At 38.4% G+C, this 22,925-nt stretch overlaps 1 protein-coding gene across 3 annotated transcripts; it reads left to right on the forward strand.

Annotated features, from left to right (window-relative positions):
* Positions 1-1,784: 1,784 nt before the first annotated feature.
* On the forward strand, positions 1,785-22,575 carry LOC127627194 (APOBEC1 complementation factor-like). 3 transcript variants are annotated; one of them, XM_052103475.1, is made up of 12 exons: positions 1,785-1,880; positions 6,235-6,378; positions 10,071-10,205; positions 10,320-10,450; positions 11,098-11,336; positions 11,905-12,069; positions 13,190-13,287; positions 13,381-13,660; positions 14,570-14,787; positions 14,922-15,058; positions 19,456-19,598; positions 21,220-22,575. In XM_052103475.1, the coding sequence occupies exons 2-12, from the start codon at positions 6,280-6,282 to the stop codon at positions 21,369-21,371; spliced, it is 1,797 nt and encodes a 598-aa protein (XP_051959435.1). In that variant the 5' UTR covers positions 1,785-1,880; positions 6,235-6,279; the 3' UTR covers positions 21,372-22,575. The 3 variants fall into 3 exon arrangements, with proteins under 3 accessions (XP_051959435.1, XP_051959436.1, XP_051959437.1); XM_052103476.1 differs by having other exon boundaries at positions 14,594-14,787; XM_052103477.1 differs by having other exon boundaries at positions 19,456-19,607; positions 21,220-21,353.
* Positions 22,576-22,925: the final 350 nt, after the last annotated feature.

A 22,925-nucleotide genomic window follows, 5' to 3' on the forward strand; every position in this document is an offset into this window, starting at 1 on the left:
TGCATATGAGGAAAATTATTAGACACTGTTTTCTGAGGTGCTATGAGAGATGATTGCATAATTCCAATTTTATTTCTGATTATTTCAATTGTATCTGTAAATAAATTCATGAAGTCATTACTCTTGTGCTGTGACGTAATATCTGTTTCTGTTGAGGCTTTATTCCTAACCAATTTAGCCACAGTACTGAATAAACATCTAGGATTGTTGTGGTTATTTTCTATGAGTTTACTAAAATATGCTGACCTGGCAGCTTTTAGTGCCTGTCTGTATCTACAGACACTATCCTTCCATGCACCACAAAATACTTCTAATTTAGTATTTTTCCACATGCGCTCCATTTTCCGAGCTGCTTTCTTGCATGAGTGTGATCATTGTACCATGGTCCTGGGCTTATTTCTTTAATTTTCTTTAATCAAAGTGGGGTGAACATTTCAAGAGTGTAATTGCAGAACCAATGTCCAAAAGCATTTGTCTGTCATATACAATAAGGCAGACAATATACAAGAACAAAAAACTGTAAACAAAACAAACATTAAACTGCAGTGTTGTGTCGGAGCTCGCAAAGCAGCGCCATCTTGAGTCCAAAAAATTTAAAATACAAAAATCGAATTAATTACATGATGTTCAGATCAACTAATCAAATGAATCACAATTAATTGCATAGATTAATATTTGATGAGAAACCATATATATATATATATATATATATATATATATATATATATATATATATATATATATATATTATTTTTTTCAGTTCAATAAATCTATCCGAGGTAGACTTAAGGGCTGTTCTCACAGGATATGTTTTAGATTACCACCATTTACACATTAATCAGATGGACATCTATGGACCATATCAATGCAGTTGCATCACGTCTTCTAGATTTTTTGCATCTCGTGCCATAAATGCTGCATTTTCGGAAGTAGTTTGAAATTGAAAAAACGCACCTTGTCTAAACTTAAGATTGTGTTTTGCTGTACTGAGGCTCATTTTGTGCTCTTGCTCTCAGTAGAGACACTGCGTTTTTTTCTTGCCTGTACAGCTGGAGTTGCCCTGATTACCCCCTGCTGACTGGGACTGTCAAAAACATGGAGGCGGTACTTCACGCTTGAATTGTTCAGTTGATAGGAAAATGCCTATAACTGAATATTCATATGGCCATGGGTCATGATTAATTGTGTTAATTTTTGTTAACACTTGTCTAATAACACTAAATTAACATTTTTACTTGTGTTTTAGGTAAAGAGGTGATCACAAATCATGGTTTATATTGTATATAATCGTTAAATGCTTTCTTAAAAATAGAATAGTGTCATCATCAGAGGAGTAAAACCAGAAATGGATGGCCCTGTGAGAGCAGAAAAAGATATCTTTACACTGCTGAGTTTATGGTGGCTGGGGCCCAGACCTCGTGAATTCAAGCGACGGCCCCAGAATATTGTCAATTTTTTTAGTATATAGATAAGCACCTATAATTCTATGTGTATCAGGCCAAAATCAAGCAAAAGATCCCCAACCCCCACCCAAATTTGATGTTGCTGAGTAGCATGTATCATGAGCTATTAATATTTGGGTTAAAACATTTAAAAACAATAAGGGTATTTTCCAGAGTGTCTGACAGATCTCTGCTAGGAGTCTGCCTGCTGGAGGAAAACTATGATAGCGCTGTTCCTGGTCAAAGGGCTGGCCTACAGCAAGAGGCAGAGATAGCGCTGGTTAACGTTTAACCACACTGGCTTGTAAAGCATCCCCAGGACAGTGAACCTTTGGAGTTTGATATGATGTGATTACAGAATCACCCCAGTGACACGTTGCCAAATACAGCATAATGAGGGTCTGAGTCTTCTGGGAGGTGATCTCTGAAATTGCTCAGGTAAGTTGCTTCTTTAACACCATTTTGTGTCATAATACATAAGGACACTTACAAAGTTGTAAGGGCTGGCATCTGTTCAAACGCTGCTTAGTTGCATGGCTCTGTCGCCTATATTTATTGCTATTAATTGATCATTTGTGGACGTTTGTAAGTTAACTCTAATCTAATATGATTCTGTGGACATGTTCAAGGTAAGAGCAAAGACAAAGGGGATCATCAATACAATATACAAATGAATTAGACTAAATATGTAAATACTATATTTTTTCCAAGACGTTTTAAGAAACAATGTATAATTCTAAGATTCTACTGTGCAAACTCTATTGTGAATTTGCTTAATCAGTGTTCATATTATAGAAATTGCGGTTCTTCACATGTATTCACTTTTACATTGACGTGAGATTTAAATGTATATACATTTTCGTGCACATAACATTTTTAGTATAATTATCAAGAGGTCAGATTTGACATGATGTAAATCCAGAGCTAAAAACTGCTGTTACTGCAATCCACATATGGTACTACTGCAACATATGGTATTCACTAAACACAGCCATACCAACTAAATGCAACTGCATTGTGGTTTTCAACAGTAGTAACTGTGTACAGTGTGTCCGCATGTGGCTGGGATAGGGGTTGTATGGCACATATTTTCATTTATTATACATTTTTATTAATTTGTTTAAATGTGAGCCATTTTGAGGAAGAGGGCTTCCCTAGTTGAGTCTAGGTTTCATCTTGATGTACTACTTGGGGAGTTTTTCCATGCCACTTTGCATTCAGCTTGCTAACTGCCGGACTTGTAAGGCATTTCATAAAGATATATATACTTTATATATATATATACTAACAATATATACTTTAACAAATATTACTATTCTCATTACCAATGTTGCGGTTTCTCTCTAGACCAATGGCCTTCAGAGGTGTGTGTATTTAGCTTCAGTCAACATGGGCTAAAAAAGCAGACACAGATCCAAGCATGATAAGCGCACGTCTAGTTATCTTGTTTATGCAAACGGTAACCAGGCTGCTCACAAGAGCTCGGTGGACAGACAGCAGGTTAATGGAGCCTTTGCCGAACTGTCTTAAAATGCTCTCTTTAATGGTTTCCTAATGCACAGCCATAACAAAATGGTATCTTGCCTTTATATCTGATGTTTGCCAACATTTGAGCGTTCTTCTGTACTGTATGCATTGAATAATATAGGCCATATTTGCCAATTGCGAGAGTGTGCGCTTATATTTTGTCACCCAGAGTTATCTGTGACGAGTCTTCAAGTCTGGATTAATTGGTGCTTTCTGCAAGCTATTGAGTTTGCAAATGCATTAACAGAGTTATTGCTTAAGGGATGCAATGCATTGTTAAATTAATGGGGAGAAGAAATAAAGCTAAATCAAAGGCATACTCAGACCTTGTTAGACCCAAAGAAAAGTCAGCTTTTTGGTCTTTATTTCTTATGGTATTAGCCTATGGTATTAGCCTAGCATTAGGCGGCAAGAGGGAGATTAAGGTACTGTAGAGGATTCAATAAGATCACTGGAAAAAATTATTTCTTAATCAATACAGAGTTTTTTTTCTACATTAAAACAAAATCTAAACATCCTTAAATCAATATAAATGTACTTGCAAAATTGTGCAGAAAACAAAAATAATTTTTTTGTTTTACCCCATTGGCAATTTCTGTTTCTTGTTTGAAGTATAAACCTCATTACATTTGGCAAGATTTATGCTTTAAACTAGAAAATAAATTGCCAATGGTGCAAGAAAACTACATTTGATTTAAAAAAAAAAAAAAAAAAACATTTGAAAAATCCCATGAAATGGCACGACAAGCAGTTTTCTTTCCTGTATCGATGCATTTCCTATTGAAACAGGAAGTTTGGTTGGGACATATAGGAGGGTGTGTCCCTTTATTTTAATAGCCAATAGGTGTTCAGAACCATGAACCATGATTTGCTACTTGTGATTGCTAGTCAGTTACAGTTTTGGGGAGGGTCATTCTCATTCTAGAGAGCACTTAATTGGACAAAGATTTCTGTAGTACAATATGAGTCATCAGTATTTTTGGTCCATTTACCCAGACAAAAAGACTGTAAAATGTATATGTAAATACCTACTAAAATGTATTTTGTACTTTTAAGAATACACAGGTACATACATGTATATGGCATCAAAGATAATAGATAAGGACTCAAAAACCATAAAACTAAAATTTAGTTTTTATGGGGTCTGTAAAATCTTCTGCAATTTTGCTTCTCAAATAAATTTATCTGAAGGATAATTAGATATTTTTACTTGAAAACAAAACCAAGATACTGATTAAGCTAGTTTGCCTTTGTCTTGCTTTAGCTGAGAGAAGAAAGACTACCATTTTATATATATATATATATATATATATATATATATATATATATATATATATATATATATATACAAATGCTCTGACCATATTGGGTCACACTTACAGAGAGAGACAATGTATCATCACTTATGTCATGATTGCAGGACATGCAGATGCTTAAGAGCTTTTGAAGTTGTCTGGCAGTCTTGTCACCTTTGACCCATATTCTGCAGTAGCGCTCCTTTGTTGTCTTCAGCATCTCCCTTTGATCAAGTGAAGATGAAAAAGTCTAAGACACTCCGATGATGATTTTAAAGACCTGTGGCTCTCTGATTCAATCACGCTTATTAAACAACACTCTCATCATCTGGTGTGACAGTAGAATTAATCTTGCAGATTGTGCTTTACTGTGGGTCATTTTATTTTTTAGTTCTGATAGGAAGAGGATTTCTTTCGTCCTATAGCGGAAACAAGGTGTGAAATGAAGAGGGGAAACCTACTGAAACATATGTAAATTAATGATTGTCTGTTGTTCTGATTCGCTCACTTTAGTTAATAATTAAACCACGGTCCTTGACCTGGAGGTGAGGAAAATGTTTCTTTCCCCACTTTTCTTGCCAACACTGTTCACCAGATAAAAAGCAAATATGTCAAGATTTCTACATGAATTTCAAACGGACTTTGATCAGAGACAGTGATTCAATTAAGATGTTACATCCATATATTTCCATATAACCAACCATTTACCATGCACTACAGAAATATGTTTCAAGAATTCAAGACAATAAAGATATTCAAATTTCAAAAAATGCATGTTGAATGTAATTGCATTTTGTCCTGTTTCATTGGCAAGTTTGTTTCAATTGAGTTGTCTGAATGTAGTGAGCTTAAGTTTCACCCTTCTATTATGTTCGGGTAATTTCCCTTTTTAGAGTTAAAGGTGCACTCAGTAATGTTGTCCACATTTAAGAAGTTTTACTTCTAAAGAAATGAATAGTAATTTTGAAACATGTCTAAAATCATGAGCACTCACATGAGATGAAGACTGGTCATATCAGTAACCTTATAAAGCTGTTTTATACTACATGGAGAGGGTCCACACATGGGGACTCCTATGGTAGGATCACATGACCAGCCGAATACTACTCGCTTAATCTCAGTAACCACCCTGTTATTGGACAGTTTCACTCAGGGATTTAATTAATCCTGGCTGACTGTGAATAGTGAATTTCTACAATGGCAACTCTTACTGTAAACTATTGAGTTTGAATCATGCTGCATCCACACCCCTAGGTGTCAGTGTAAGTCCAAGACTATGTGAACCAAACTTACTGAGTGCACATTTAAAAGTGTTAAAAACTCATTTTAATCTTGTATTCAGTCAAAATACCACATGATTCTCCACAACAATGAATACATGGTTATGTACAAAAATTACATCACATTTGTATCATATTTGTTTATGTGTATGTCATGTCATAATGTTTTGGGTGATTCCTAGCACATTAGTAGGGTGTTGCTAGGTGGTTGCTAGGGCATCACTAAAAGGTTGCAGGATGGTTCCTTACTCTCTCTAAGTCGTCTGGCTCAAATCAAAGAGACCATCGCAAGTCTTTAAGACGTCCTGATCCTTAGTATGTGTGGAGAACTTTTCAATGGAATTCTACTGGATTTTTTTCTCTTCTGGATCTTTTTTTGATCAGAACAAAATGGTCATTTAGAATTTTCTGAAAAACAGAAGGGTTAAAACAAGTCGACCAATGGAACAAAACAAAATACACTTGTATTCACATTATATTAAGACTTAAATTCTTATGCAATGTTACCTCTCAGTTAAATATATCATGTTTAAAGAATGTTGAAATATTTTACAAAAATAGGACTTATGGACATTTGAACCCGTCCAAGTTCGTGCATATACATTTTACAGTCTCTTATCTTGTGTTAAAGCTAGAGTATGCTACCTTAACCTGTCATTGATGCATATTTGAACTTTGATTTAATTTCAGTGAGCACCCCTAATTTCGCTGATTTATTGCTGATAATCACTCACAATGGAAACCAATCAAAAATGCGGGGATGGACTGGCTGGCATGCAGAAAGAGACTGCATTGCGCTCTCTGATCCAGCGCACAGGATATCACATACACCAGGTACGAGTTGCTATACTGAAACTTGCTTGAAAGTCTTTTGATTGTCCAGCCGATTGCGTTTTGTGCACTAACAGATTAGTGAATGAAGTACTAAAATGTGAGTATTACCTCAAACGTCTGAAAGAACTGTGGTTTGCCTTGTTTTTGGTGTGGATTTTGTAGATACTGAAATCTCACACTCCATTTTCTCTGAATCTGAGCATAGTTGAGCCAAGCCCATCTATCACAGAACAGATTACAGTCTCAGAGGCGCAATTTCATTATTACATTTTGACAAAATGTGTAGTTACTGTGTTTGCCTTTGCATGAGAGCCTAGCCTCATGGAGAGGTGCTACACTAGGGTTAGGAACAATTTAAGATCAACAACCTAATTTACTTTTTATTTCAGCAGTTTACTGGTGGCAAAGGGATAGTTCGTTAAAAAAGTGAAAATTCTGTCATTATTTACTCACCCTTTATGACACTTCAAACTAGGGATGCAAATTTTCACAAATTCCCTTAACTGACTAAACGCAAATATTAACCGGTTATCAGATAAGCCATGAATCAAACAAGTGACCATGCATGACAAAGGTCTATCCTGGCTGAAACAAAACCGGATCAGTTGACAGATGTGCATATTTAGCAATAGCAGCCTATCACATAAACATTTGAATGAACAACCGTTTATTTCCTGCTTACATTTTGTAATACATTTTGAATGGATCACTTGCATGCCAAATGAACCTACGTGGCAATAACTTTAACATTTCAACAGTGGAAGAATAAAAACAGTCTTGGCCTACCCACAAGTTATGCTGCTGGGCAATCCTAATTGTTTTTTTGTTTTTTTAAATCAACATATCTACATGAGCAGAAGTCAGTATGGTAAGCAGCCAGATGACGGCAAGCCCAGCAACTTAAACCCGCTCCTGCCACACATCGCTTCTTCCGCCTCCTGAGGAACTGGGGCTGTAGACAAATGCTTTAGTACTAGGAAATGGTCCCACAGGCACGCTTCATGTTTCCTTGTCTTTCAGACTGAGAGGACAAGAGTGGCTTATGTGTTAATAGTGCCCTCATGTGTACAGAACATGCCCAACATGATAATCCCATCAAATTATTACTCGGTTGTTTCTTTAATTAATCAATTCAATCAATAGAATTAGTTGAAAAAAATGTTAATGCTGATCAATCAGTTAACCATTTACAGCCCTACTCCAAACTTGTATGACTTACTTTCTTGTGTGGGACACAAAAGGACATGCTTAGCAAAATGTTCAAGTTGCTTTTTTCCCTACAATGAAAGTGGAAAGGGACTGGTGCTGTCAAGCTAAACAAAGAAATTGTCTATATGACTCGTGAGCTATATTCCAAGTTTTCTGAAGACATCAAGCTTTGGAGAACCTTGGAGAGCTTTAGCGACGTGTGAGGACTGAAATTTAGAACGTTATTTACAGCTCTCAAATCTCATTCAAACTTCTTTAGGATCAAACCTGACGTGATGCGATCTGTCCCGTGATATGTGAGAAACAATGCTGTTTCTTGTCATTATTTTAAAACTTCCCTTCACGTGTCTTAACACATCAAGTTTGAGTATGCAGAAGCATTTAACATTTTTGATTAACTGTTTCTTTAATTTGACATGAATGAGGAACTCTGTGTCATTGATCCGTAAAATTGTTTTCTTCAGTGTTTTCACTATTGAGGATCTTCTATATTTGGTTGTCTGTTTGCAGCAGCTTTTAGTATTGTGGCACCATCCTGTGGTGAAAATGGAAAAACAAAACTTTCTGTCTGTAAAACTATAAAAAGAAGAATATGATCTTTCCTCACAACCTTGAGGTCCATAATGATTAATCACATTGTACATTGTATGGTTATACACTCACTGAGCAATTAGGAACACCTGTACACCAACTTATTCATGCATCATAGTGGTGGAAAAAATTTGATCTCAGTGATTTAGAGTGTGGCATGGTTGTTGGTGCCAGATGGACTGGTTTGAGTATTTCTCTAACTGCTGATCTCAAGGGATTTTCACACACAACAGTCTCTAGAGTTTACTCAGACTGGTGCCAAAAAAAAAAAAAAACATCCAGTGAGCAGCAGTTCCCCTTCTGTCACTCACTCAACATTGTGTCGAATGAAGTGACACAAGGGGTCTTCCTGGGACTCCAAACGTACCTCTGAACCTGAGAGAAGGCCAATGTCAAGTTGGCAGACAAAATTTGCATGCCCCGCCCCGGACATATGGGTATAAAGGGAAGGCAAGTGCCAGTCAGAATCAGCCAGAAGCATTGCTGTTGGATCTACAGTGCATTTCCAGCTGGCGTTCTCTCTCTCTCTCTGAATGCTGTGCAGTCTATGCCCCTGGGCGCTTTGACAGTGCTTTTCACTGTTAAAAGAGTGTTCTCCTCCTAAAAGAGTTTTGATTTCTCTAAAAGAGAATGTCAGTGCTCAGGTGCCTCGCTCTCTTCGAGCCCGGCACAGCGGTTCCTCTAAAAGGTTCCTCTAGCGACTCCGGTCGCTGCGCGCCACTCACATCCCTGGCAACCGCAACATGACGGCGGACGCTACTCGTGAAAATTCCCTGAGGAAGGACCTTCTTTCTCAGGGACGGGGCAACCTCTGGCACCCGCGCCCAGACCTCTGGAACCTCCACGTCTGGCCCCTGGACGGGATGCTGTAGATCTAGTGGATCTACCACCTGCAGTCTTAGACACGATAAACCAAGCCAGTGCGCAGTTTGGTCAGTGCTTTCATTCCTGCAGGAGAGGCCGGAGGGGAGGCTGTCCGCGTTAGGATAGCCCCAGCTGCTTCACGTCCTATGTGAGAGACATAATGAGAGAGAAGGCCGTGGCTGCTGGGCTTGCTCCCATGCTAGTCATGTAGCGCCTGTACCCCCACTCAGGGGTGCAGGGAACCTAAGGTCTGTATGTGACATCTCTTTGGGGGCGATGGGGAGGGGTACGTGCAGCCAACACAGTTGCCTCTAGCGTTTTTACATGGGAACCCTTGTGTCACTTCATTCGACACAACGTCGAGTGAGTGACAGAAGAGGAACGTCATGGTTACTGTTGTAACCTCCGTTCCCCGAGGGAAGGTACGAGAAGTTATGTCCCTCCTGCCACAGACACTAGACCTACCACTGTAAACGGCCATACCTTATTTTCGGCTCCTCAGTGCAAAATCCTGACTGGCACTCGCTGCCCCGCTTCCCTTTATACCCGTATGTCCAGGGCGGAGCATGAAAATTCGGTCTGCCAACTTGACATTGGCCTTTTCTCAGGTTCATAGGAACGTTTGGCGTCCCAGGAAGACCCCTTGTGTCACTTCGCTCGACACAACGTCTCGTTCCTTCCCTTGGGGAACGGAGGTTACAACAGTAACCATGACGTTCTGCTCAAAGAAACGCCTTGATGATGAGAGAGGTCAATGGAGAAAGGCCAGACTGGTTCGAGCTGACAGAAAGGCTATGGTAACTCAGATAATCACTCTGTACAATTGTATTAAGCAGAATAGAATCTTAGAATGCACAACACGTTGAACCTTGAGGCAGATTGGCTACAACAGCAGAAGACCACATCGGGCACATTATTAAGACCACAGTGTTCCTAATAAAGTGCTCAGTGAGTGTGCATTACATTACATAATATAATGTATTAGAAAACTTTGATTTGCCCTCATACAGTTGTTGTTTTCTCCACAGGAAAATGGACAGAGGAGATATGGTGGTCCACCTCCTGGCTGGGAAGGAACTCCTCCAGAGAGAGGCAGTGAGATTTTTGTGGGAAAGCTTCCTCGAGACCTCTTTGAGGATGAACTAGTGCCACTCTGTGAAAAAGTAAGGGAAAAAACTGGTCTACAAAATAAATAAATGAATAGAATTCCAAAGTTATGATCAAGCTATATTAGTGTAGCTGTAGCTTTAAAAATGTAATGCCTACCTGTTTTGTAGTTTGGCAAAATTTACGAGGTACGGATGATGATGGATTTTAATGGCAATAATCGAGGCTACGCATTTGTGACCTTTACCACAAAACAAGAGGCTAAGAATGCCATGAAACAGCTCAACAACTATGAAATCAGGTGAGTGGACTCTGGACCTCTAGAGAACAAAGTGTTTTACAACAAAGCATGTTGAAAAATGTGAAAATTCTCACCAAAAGCATAGCCAAAAACTTTGGTGTTGGTGGGCCTAGATAAATTATCAATTGCATGAGCTTAAACAGCTTAAACTTATTTAAGTTTTTAATGTTTAGCTAATTATTTCAGGGGAGTATTTAGGAAATGTAGCTACTAAAGGTTGTCTAATTTAAGAATATTAAAAGATTAATTAACCATATTTGTATTTGAGTACATTCAGACATTTGTTTTTTATTATTTTACATGCATAACATATGGTACGTTAGTGGATAACATAAGGAATGTTGTGGCTAAGAATAGGTATTTTTTATTATATAGGGATTCGAGATTTACCCTAAATATTATAAAAGCTTTGTTATAATGAAAGCGATTTAGTTTTTTCATGAGCTGTTGTTTTAAAATGTTTAATGCTGAAATTATCCAGCCCAACAGCCTCTGACCTTAGTGGTTCATGGTTATAGGACAGCAAGCTTTTGGCTGTTGGTAGAATAGGGGCATAAGACAATGATTGGGGGACAACGACCTGCCCACCCAGGCCCAACCCTGGCTATGCCAGTGATTCTCACAACAATTCTTACTCCACACAACAGGAATGGGAGACTTCTGGGCGTGTGTGCAAGTGTTGACAACTGCCGTTTATTTGTTGGTGGCATCCCAAAAACCAAAAAGAGGGAAGAGATCCTGGCAGAGATGAAGAAGGTGACGGATGGTGTGGTGGATGTAATCGTTTATCCAAGTGCTGCTGATAAGGCCAAGAACCGAGGCTTTGCATTCGTGGAGTATGAAAGCCACCGAGCTGCTGCCATGGCCAGGAGGAAACTGCTGCCAGGTAAAAGCCAATAAAACAATAAAATTGTGAGTTAAGTTCTCTGCTGAAAATAAAAAAACAGCTTAAACAAGCCAAAACCAGGTGTTTACAGTAGCTGGTCTATAGCCTGGTCAAGCTGTATAGTCTATTTTTATGGTTTTAGAGGGGTTTGGAGCCCTTATCAGCTGGTCATGTTGGGAGACCAGCTTAATACCAGCTTTGTCAGGCTGGGAGACCAACTTAAACAAGCTAAGACCAGCAAAACAGCTTTTATCATCAGGTTTTCTGTTAATTCGGCAACAGTAAGTCGAATGCACTTGTCAAACAATTGTTAGAATGGGGTTGATATCACAGTACATGAACTTTCAGAAGCAAAGTCGATTTCACATGTGATCATTATTTTGACTCCACAGGAGTAGATTCAAACAGTTTTCAAATACCATCCTTACCTCTGCTCAATATGGCAAGTTTTTCAAGATAACAATCAGTTCCCAGCACCAGACATGATACAGTAACTAAAGGTTTAATTGATAGCCCTCAGACTGATTAAAGACTATTCACTGACACTGCTTTCTCTTTTTTTTCCTAGGGAGAATTCAGCTCTGGGGTCATGCTATTGCAGTTGACTGGGCAGAACCTGAAGTAGAGGTAGATGAAGACACAATGGCCACAGTAAAAATTCTTTATGTTCGTAATCTGATGTTGGCCACCACAGAAGAGAACATTGAGAAAGAGTTCAACAGCATCAAACCTGGTGAGCTTGCAAAAATAGACTTGATTTTCAGAAGGAAATGTGAGTGCTGCTTGCTCATGCAAAACTCACTGTCACAATGCTAGGGTGTCTTTGGTAGTTGCAATGTGGTTGCTAAAATGTTCTGAATGTTTTTAGCACCCAGCTACATGATTGCATTGTGGTTAGGTGGTGTCACAATTTAAAAGAGCCTTAACCCAAGTTTCTACACTCTCAAAAAAGAGACCTTTTTTTTACCTCTAGTTAAAATGTATAATTAATTTTAGGCATATAGTTGTACCCCAAGAACCAACTGCATATCTTGAAAGTTACATTTATATGTTTTGATCTTCTGGGAACTAAAAAATTGCAGTTTTGCAGTACATTTATTTGTTTTGTTCCTCTAGGAACAAAAGAATTGCAGTTTTTTCCTCCTTAACGGTACAAATACATTCACAAAACAAGGTTACCACCCCAAGTAAAGACCTTGTACCTCAATCAATATATTTTTCCTGAGAGTGTATGATATTCCCATCCCTAGCTACTGCTCGGGTTCTTTCTTCAGTATAATTCTATACTATTTATTCAGCTGTTTTATCATTTACCAGGCAACAATGTTAAGTCTAATTACTTGGGAAAATAATACCATACCTCAACAAGCCACAAGTTTTGAGGCATAATTCATGTCCATAGCACAAATGGGGCAGGACTAGTTTGAAAGAAGCGTTTGATGGATAGGCATGTGTCATATACATTAAAAACTTGTGGAAAGAGCGGGTTAGTTTGAAATCAATCGAGAATACCGCAAATTGGATTTCTGTATGCACAACTGGACTCTCTGAAATCATAATTTGTCAATGGATGCCTTAATAGCTGCAAAAGGTTTCTAAACTTTTTGATGCATTACGGAGGGCCACTGTGGTAAAACCTTGCATTTTTACTCTAAACCATTGTGATGCACCATCCTCACCAAGTTTAACGGTGTTAGGGAGAAGTTTGTTGAAACCTCTAAGTGTGAGCAATAGTAAAAGTGATTCTTGCCTTAGCAAACACCACTAATGACCTATTTCTGAGTCCGCAGGAAAACATTTAGGATTTTGTGGGATCTGATTTCAATCCTTAAGAGATGTATGCTTATCCACAGGTTCTGTTGAAAGGGTTAAGAAGATCAGAGATTATGCTTTTGTTCATTTCTCTCTGAGAGAGGATGCCGTCAACGCCATGAATGCATTGAATGGAAAAGTAAGGCAGTACACTACCTGATCTGAGGTTAATTTACCCTTTCCAAATATTTTATGAAATAATACTGGGTCAAAAACATTCACTTCCCTCCAGGTCATTGATGGTTCTCCCATTGAAGTCACGCTAGCCAAACCTGTGGATAAGGACAGTTATGTTCGGTATACCCGAGGCACAGGGGGCCGCGGAGGTACTCTGCTCCAAGGCGACTATGCTTACACAGTGGGGCAGATGTATGACCCTTCAGCTGCCTACCTTGGTGCACCCATATTCTACGCTCCCCATGCATACGCCACTATCCCAAATCAATTCCGCTTTCCCACTACCAAAGGGCACATAAGTGCCAGAGGGCTGGTGTGCTCGCCCTCTGTTAGAGGTGGGTAATTCTTATCAATCTGTCTTCCAATACAGATGATAAAATCTCTTGACATGATCAAAGGTGTGGTAGTAAAAATCATTACATCATCTCCAAAGGAATCCTAATCTGAAACTGTATAAATCATGCTTGTAAATTATCTTGTGAACAATGGATTATAACAATTAACAATGGATTAGATTACTAAAAAAAAAACATTCACAATGGCCAATAGTTCTGATCTTCTTTCATACAACCAACATTTTCACTTGTCTAAACAGATCATCAAACAAAATCAAAAATGAATACAGGCAAGTCCAGTCAACACTTATTAAAGGTGATGTGTGTATTTATTCTCAAAGTTAAATTATGTTTTTTTTATTCCAGTTTAATATGCAGACAGCTATAAAGTATGTAATTTGTAGGTTCTGCATCCCAACACAACAACACTAGCTCCACCAATGGTGCTAGTTTGGGGCAGTGCTATCTGTTTGTCTGACCAGTGGCATGTGTTGCTGAAATTACACACCTCACCTTTAAAAGAGACAGATGGCAAATGACTTGGTAATGCAACATATTTGCATAATGCCAGCTTGATATTTGCATCTACATTTGCATGTGGCCATGACAAAACCAACATGCATTCTGTTACATTATCCTTAATAGTTTGCTTGTACTATCTATCATTTGAATTTGTTGTCTATGCCTGCATATTACAGTTCAGTGATATTCATATTATTCTCAATGTATGAGGTGAAAAACAAATCTATATAAACTATAAAAGTAATGATGACCAAATCAGAGATACTGATAACTTCTGTAATATGCCGGCTTGGAATGTGTCTATATGATCAGTCTTTCTGAGTCTTGATTGAAACCCAGGTGATTTCTGGTGATTTGATTCGCCTTAATGCCTTCTTGCATTCCTAGAAATTTACATGAATGTACCTGTAGGGGCAGCAGGTGTACGTGGTTTGGGCGGCCGAGGATACCTCGCCTATGCAGGTGTGGGTCGTGGCTGCGCCACGTACCAACTCAAGACAGACAAACGCCCCGACGACAAACTCTATGACCTTCTTCCTGGCATGGAGCTCACACCCATGAACCCTGTCACCCTCAAGCCCCAAGGCATCAAACACGCCCCACAGGTACACTCGTACACATTCTGAAGGGCCCACTTATGGATTTAAAAGGACAACATTTTCGAGGGACATTTCTCCATAATTGCACTTACTTTAGGGGCCCATTTGTAAAAAAGAGGAATGCCTTTTGTGTATTGCAGATCCTGGAAGACATTTGCCAAAAGAATAACTGGGGGCAACCTGTTTACCAGCTTCACTCTGCTATTGGACCAGATCAGAGGCAACTTTTCCTTTACAAAGTCACCATCCCTGCTCTGGCAACACAGTATCCAAATATGTACGCCACAGACTCTTTTCCAGCCATATTCACAAAGCAAGAGCACATTACACACATTAGCTATGACTATATAGCAAAATCTCATGAGCTAGCTCTTTTGGGCATTATAGGCATGCTCAAGACATGGTGCTGACTTGCTACCCAATCAGTAAATGGCTTACCTGAAAGCTATTTTGAATAAACTCTTATGGAAACTGGTCTCCGAACAGTTTGAAAAGCATCTTAATTTCATCCGGCTGCTGTATACAGCCTCTGAAGGTAACAGTTTCCTGGTTTTGGATGCACAAGTGCCAGAGCAATGCAAGAGCGCACGTAATGTATGTACAATGAGACCACGCGTTGACCAAGCACTCACGTCTGCGTACTTGCGTGAAGTATGTTTCTGCTTTTAATCTTAAAGACAAATTATTAATGAGCTCAGATGAACATTAACATTATAAACACTTCACAACTCATCAGATCTTCCCTTGAGTGAATAACAGAATAAATGCCACTCACTCTGTGAAGTGCTGCACTGCACTGGAACACTCATGTGGCTAATAACTCACGTGCACACTCGCGTGTCTCGCTTCTCCTCTCTAACATCATTTATCAAAGGAGAAAGAAGAATCGTTTACTTCCCCTCAGAAATCACAACATTAAATGTAACAAATAGCACAAATAACTCTTAACAAGCGCATTAAATGAACTCTCATGCTCAATCTCAGTCATGGCGGCAAATTCAATCTTGCCGCGTGGAGATCTCTTGCACACGGAGAAACATAAGATCCGTGCGACAGTTGAATTTTTCGGCTTACCAACGAACACACTCAAACAACTGCAAGCAGTATGAAACCATCAGTTGATATCAACGTTAAGTTATGCCTTTTGAAGGTTTTATCAACATATATCTTACCCAGAGAGAGCTCTCCGCCATTCCTCAAAAATGGCTCTTTTCTCCACTCACACACACCAGCTAACCCATGCGCACAGGGAACTCTAACAGTGGACAGCACCCATACACTACATCAGTGTTTCCCAATCACTGTGCATCTGTCAGGTGTGCCGTGGAAAATTATAAAATTCCACAAAATAAATAAATGCATGCATGGAAAAAAAAAATATTTCAGGAATCCAAACTCCTCACCATCCGGATAAATTTGCAGTTTTGAAACCATAATCGGTCGCTTTTGTGATTGTGAAGAGCAATGATTAATGTGCAAGTGAGTGATATTTATACACATTAAGGGTCTTTCACGTGACTCGCGTCAGCACTGCAGAATACATTGAATGGCTCAAAATGATTCACTGACTCACTCATAGCACATAAGATGCTCATTTGTCGCCACCTAGTGACATTTCCAGAAGGGGTCACTGAACTAATCAGTTAATAAAATTTAACACATTTGTGAAACAGAAGCAAGCCTCCCCAAAATACTCTTTATTTTGCAGCTAATTCTGCACAATTGTAAAGTTGAATAAACTTGAATCACTAAAATAGCTTGAATTGCTGCTTTTAGCTTATTCTTTAAATATCCCCAGAAAAAAATTTCATGGACCTGTGAATGTCTTACCTTTTTTGCCCCTCATGAGTTTGCATCCCTGTAATTTGTTGTAAGCATTGCAATATCAAATCTACAAATTAGGAAAGAAAAGGAAATTTGTTGTTTTTTCATTACCCATTTAGTGCTCTTGCCACCTGTGACCTCACAAAGCATAGCCTACATATGTGACTTATTTATTTATTTTATTTTTATAGCCGAATTTCAAACATTACAACATGCTACTAAGATGGACAGAAAACATGGAAAGGAAAAATACTGATGATGGTTAGATTATGTGGGATAGTGGTGTGCCATAGAATTTTTTAGTCTTAAAAAGTGTGCCGTGGCTGAAAAAAAGGTTGGGAAACACTGCACTACATCACCCCCTCTTTTGGCTACTTCACCACACATATTCACAAGGGTGACCTCTAGGGGTATGTAGTCCAATTGCAGGCTATTATTGGCCTAGTCACATTTAGAAGTACACTAGCATAAAAAGACCCCCCCCCCCAGCGTGAGTACTTTAATGCGTGCTGTAAAAAAAATCTTACTTTACACTTCACAGCAGATTCACTGGAGGACAGATTACATCACAGCAGTTGCACTGAAGGTTAGGTTATATTATCAGTACCAAAAGTGGTTAGAATGAGTGACGGACGGGATGGATCCTTTTCACACATCCGCATTCGAGAAGAGGAAGTCATCATAGCAGGGTCAACTTGAATGCCGGTGAATGTAAGACCACAGCAAATATCATTTTTGCTGGCCCGTTTGCTCAAACAGTAAAATAAAAAATCAACAATTACGCTTTCACAGCTTTGCAAAAGAAGATTAAAATATACAGCGCTGGATAACAGCAGTAAGAAGAGAGAAACAGGCAAAATTTTCTGTCACTCCCTCAGCAGCTGTGTTAGAAGCCTCATTGCAGGTATGGTAGCTGCTTTTTTTTTTTTTACTTATTCCAGGATAATATAATACAAAGTACAATTTTATAAATGTACACTAAATGTTTTTAAAATTGGAAATATAAAAAAGTTTGCTACCTTACTTAAATTCAAATTAAATAAATAGCTAAACAACAGTACTGTTTAGTATCAGTCATTAGATTACAATTTACATAAAGAATAAATACAAATAAAATAAACAGCTAAATAAACATCAGTAGTACCGTTTAGTATCTGTCAAATGCTGACTATTTTAATACTGCCAGTCAAGTAGGGGCAGGTTATAAAACAAGAAGCATTTACACCTACCGAGTCAAAAGATAAACAGCGGCAGCGGTGTTACACTGTATTCTGCTATACAAGTTCAAGGGAAACTTTCAACACTGGAAAACCAGACTTTGAAATATTACATTTTGTAAATGTAATGACTGGAATTGTTCGGTTGAAGGGGGTACCAAACTGCAAATCCTGAACAAAACAGTTTAGTGAATACATGTTTACACATTAGCTTCCACTCAGCTGACAAGCAATTAAAGTAGCTACGTGGTTAGCTAGTTAGCAATAAGCTCATTGTCACAGAGATTAAAATATGGACTTTATTACTTTCCAGCATTGTGTCTCACCAAATAGGTAACAATGTAATGTGAAATCAACACTCAACAGACGCAATATATATATACACGATACGATATATCGGTGAAAGGCTAATATCGGCCGGTAATATCGGCCGACCGATAAAAATCGGATGGGCACTAGTTTAAAATACTATTTGAGCAGCTGGTTCATTATGACAATCGCTTCAGTGCCTCTTTTGCTGGTAAACAGCAGCATGAATGAAGATCACACCAGTTTGATCGTATGTACAAAGGGGTTAAGAACTTCTCAGATCTCTTCCTTGTGAGGTTCACTGGTGATTTTTTTATGGTGACTTAAGTAAGCAGGTACCTGTGTTTACATGAACCCTTTTCACACTTCCGAATTCACGAAGTGGAAGTCGTCATAGTTGGGTAAACACAACTATAGCCACTGCCAATTTGTATGTGTTTTCAGAGTCCTTAAAAGTGTTTGCTAGCATTTACATTTGGAGGCACTTACTGCACTGTCCAAATGAATTGATCAACTGTTAAATAAAAGCTCAATGTTTTTTTTCTAGGGTAATCTGCACGAATACAAATGTAAGTTGATATTAAGTTGAGATGTTGCGCGTTAAATCAGCCATAAATAGCAAAACAATTTAATAAAAAGAGGGTACATTTACCAAATCTATATTCTTGTATACTTGGTGAAACTAATACCTGTTGGGGCGAAACGGGATGTGAAAGACCCATTTCCTGCTCCAACCTTGTCAAACACACTTGTGTGTTGGTTGTGATGTGTAATAATCCATTCCATTGAATCTGTGATGGTACAGTTCAGATTTCAAAGTTTTTCACCATTCCACACATGAGAAACTGCTGTAAGCCCTCATCTTGAAAATATTGTCCACAGACAAAAGTGCTTCCTCATTTAATAACAAAGTTATCTCCTTCGTATTTAATTGTCTGAACACACCAAGCTTGTACAATGTTCAGAATCTTTTTAAAATTCACGGAAAGACACATCCTGACGAATTTGTGCAAATAGAAATACACTGTAGTGAAACTGGTAACTGTTATTCTTGATCACGACCATAGTTGTGATCAAAATCCCATACCCAAATATGACGACTTGCGCTTTGCAAACATGGGAGTGTGAAAATGGTCCATTACATGGCAAGCAGCTCACGAGGTTTTGAGATACAGCCGAACCCCCATTCTCTAGTTAGGCACCACATTTGAAAATGCAACACCTCACACATCTCAATAAAGCATAAACTCAATGAGGCTTTATTATTAGAATTCACAGTATGAACAGTTATTTTACCAGCATTCCTCTCTGTGTGTCCAATCAGACACCCGTTCACCCCCACCAAGCTCTGTACATCAATGGATGAGGCGAAGCTCCATGCGGCCGAACACACACTGCAGATCCTTGGTCTACAGACCGAGGGCGCTGATGCATCCACTGCTGCGACTGTCGCTGCTGCATTTCCAGGTATGTGAGGTCTGTAAGACTGTAATATAATATATAAAACAACTAATAACACTTTGTTAACAACTATATATTAATATTATATACAGCGCCATCCCTCAACTCAGAATAGCATTCTGAGATGCTATTCTTCTCACCACAAATGTTCAGAGTGGTTATCTGAATTACCGTATACTTTTTCAGTTCGAACCAGTCTAGCCATTCTCTGTTGACCTCCTTCATCAACATGGTGTTTCCGTCCACAGAACTGCACCTCACTGGATGTTGTGAGTGAAAAGCCCAGGAGATCAGCAGTTACAGAAATACTCAAACCAGGCCATCTGGTACCAACAATCATGCCATGGTCCAAATCACTGAGATCACATTTGTTCCCCATTCTGATGGTTGATGTGAACATTAACTGAAGCTCCTGATCCGTATCTCCGTGATTATATGCACTGCACTGCTGCTACATGATTGGATGATGAGATAATCACATGGGTGATTGTTGGTGCCAGATGGGCTGGTTTGAGTATTTCTCTAACTGCTGATCACCTGGGATTTTCACTCACAACAGTCTCTAGAATTTACCCTGAATGGTGCCAAAAACAGAAAACATCCAGTGAGTGGACGGCGGCTTTATCTTTGACCCCACTGCGTTTTAGCAGCCGGTAGGGGTCTCCTCTGCCCCTGGCAGCGGCCAAACCCTCCTCCTTGCAACATAGGTCAAAAAATGGCAAAAAAGAAACGGCTTTCTCTAGAAACTCGTCAGTTAATCATTGTTATTAGGAACGAAGGCTATGCAATGCTTGAAATTGCCAAAAAACTGAAGATTTCAGACAAAGGTGTACACTACAGTCTTCAAAGACAAAGGTCAACTGGCACTAACAAGGACAGAAAGAGCTGTGGAAGGCCAGATGTGCAACTAAACAAGAGGATAAGTACATCAGAGTCTCTAGTTTGAGAAATAGATGCCTCACATGTCCTCCGCTGACAGCTTCATTGAATTCTACCTGCTCAACACCAATTTCATGTACAACAGTAAAGTGAAGACTCTTTACTCTCAAAGAAAAAGCCACTTTTGAAACAGAAAAACAAAAAGAAAAGGTTAGAGTGGGCAAAGAAACACAAACATTGGACAACAGATAATTGGAAAAGAGTGTTATGGATCTTAACCCCATTGAGATTTTGTGGGATCAGCTAGACTGTAAGGTGCCACATCTATGGCAAGTGCTAAAGTGAGCGTGGGGTGAAATGTCACCTGAGTATCTGGACAAACTGACAGCTAGAATGTCAAAGATCTGCAAAGCTGTCATTGCTGCACATGGAGGATTTTTTGATGAGAACTCTTTGAAGTAGTTTAAGAAGTTCTGAATACAATTTTCAAATTGTAATAGTAATTTTTCATGTTATTAATGTCCTGATTATACATTGTGATCAGTTGAATGCCACTTTGGTGAATAAAAGTACCACTTTCTTTTCATAGGAGCAAAATCTGTCCATTATTCCAAACTCATGGCTGCCAGTGTATGGCATAGTGTATTACATAACTGAAAACACTGTTTTTTTTTATGAAATTAAACAAAAACACATTTTACCTCACAAAATGGGTTTTGTCTCAAGTCTTTTCCCATTTGTTTCACAGGTTATACAATCGCAAGCACCAGTGCTACCGTGGCTGCGTCCCAGCTGAAACAAGCCGTTTCTTTGGGTCAAGACCTGACTGCCTATGCAACCTACGAGGGTTACCCTGCCTTTGCTGTGGCGACACATGGAGATGGATATGGAGTGTTTTAAAACGAGAAAAAAGAAGAAGAAGAAAAAAAAAACCTGCTGCAATAAGTCATCGACCAATAGTTTCTGTAATGTTCATTTCTGTTCTATGTTTCCTGTCATGTTTATAGGTTTTGTGTCGTTTTGGTAGTGTTGTAATTGTAACTTCCTTATTTCTTCCCATAAGCTCAGTTGTTTCTTTGGCATTTTTGCAATATTGAAGAATATCAGTAATCTTTTGACTTATCTCAGGAAATGGACTGCCTGAATGCTGTCTACAACTCAATCCCAAACATTTCTAGAAGATGTAAATTTGTATACTTTTATCTGCTTAGTTTTCATAAACATACATCAGACTGGATATTGTGCAAGGTTGGAAAAAACTCAATATGATTGAAACATCACTTGTATCATAAATTTTGGTCATCCAGTACAATTCCCCATTCGATTTTTAACTTTGATTTTTACTACCTATGAAAATGTCTAAATTACAGAATTTAGGCTGGACCTTCATTCATGCTGCCTTTGAATGATTGCCTTTACATTGAACACTGAATCTTTACAATCAAATCATCAAACACAACGTAACATTCCATTGTGCTTCATGAAACAGCCATTTATGCAGACATTAGTTTGAGAAAGCTTTGGTGTTAAGTTGTATTTAAAGTGGTTTGTTTTTGTGTTGGTTTTCTATCAGTATTTAGATTAACATCTGAGTGTAGAGTGTTTTAACAAAAGAAATGCATTACTATGCTTGTATATGTATGTACCTGTTTTAGGATCATTTATAGATATGGTTGACACTTTGTAGGTGGTTTGTTTATAAATCCTAACCTTTTCTATATTTTATAAGATATTCACCGGCTTGCTATAATATGTTCCTATCACATATCACATGCATGGTGAATATGAGAGCATTGTTTTAACCCACAGACACATTTTTGTTAAATATAAAGATGCCTAAATGGTGACAGTATTATAGTTTGTGTAGCACTTAGAACTTATTTTTATACCTGCATTCCAATTCTGTTTGTATTAAGTTGGTTTTGGATCATTGACTGTTTGAAATAATTCTTTGTCTCGGTGATTGGCATCAGAATTGGAGGGATAATCGTATACAGACATTGTCAGGACAAAAAATAAGATGAGAGCTTTATAGTGCTACAGAGTGAGTCATGAAAATACAATTCCAGTGTATTAACTAACCATCAATAAATCAAATTCTCTACAGAAGAAATGTTTATTTGTAATTGTGATGCATTTTCACAACTTCTCAACATTATACATTAAGTACACTGTAAATATAGTTATCCCAAATGTTAAAAAATATATATATATTTACTTTTTAAGCTTAATCTTTTACTATTCTTATTAGTGTAAACCAAGTTACCTTTACTCTCTTAACCAGTGGCGGGCCGTGCATTAAATGTCTAGGCCTTCAGTATGATTCATGCCATTAAGAAAGCACAGTTTCACAATGAATAAGACACCCTATGCCTTTGGGCATCATGCATTATGTCGCAGCTAACTAGTATTACCAATTGACATTTTAAAAACACGTCCATGCATGAAAGCCCG

The sequence above is a fragment of the Xyrauchen texanus genome, chromosome 33 (genome assembly GCF_025860055.1).
Source record: "Xyrauchen texanus isolate HMW12.3.18 chromosome 33, RBS_HiC_50CHRs, whole genome shotgun sequence".
Lineage (NCBI taxonomy): Eukaryota > Metazoa > Chordata > Actinopteri > Cypriniformes > Catostomidae > Xyrauchen > Xyrauchen texanus.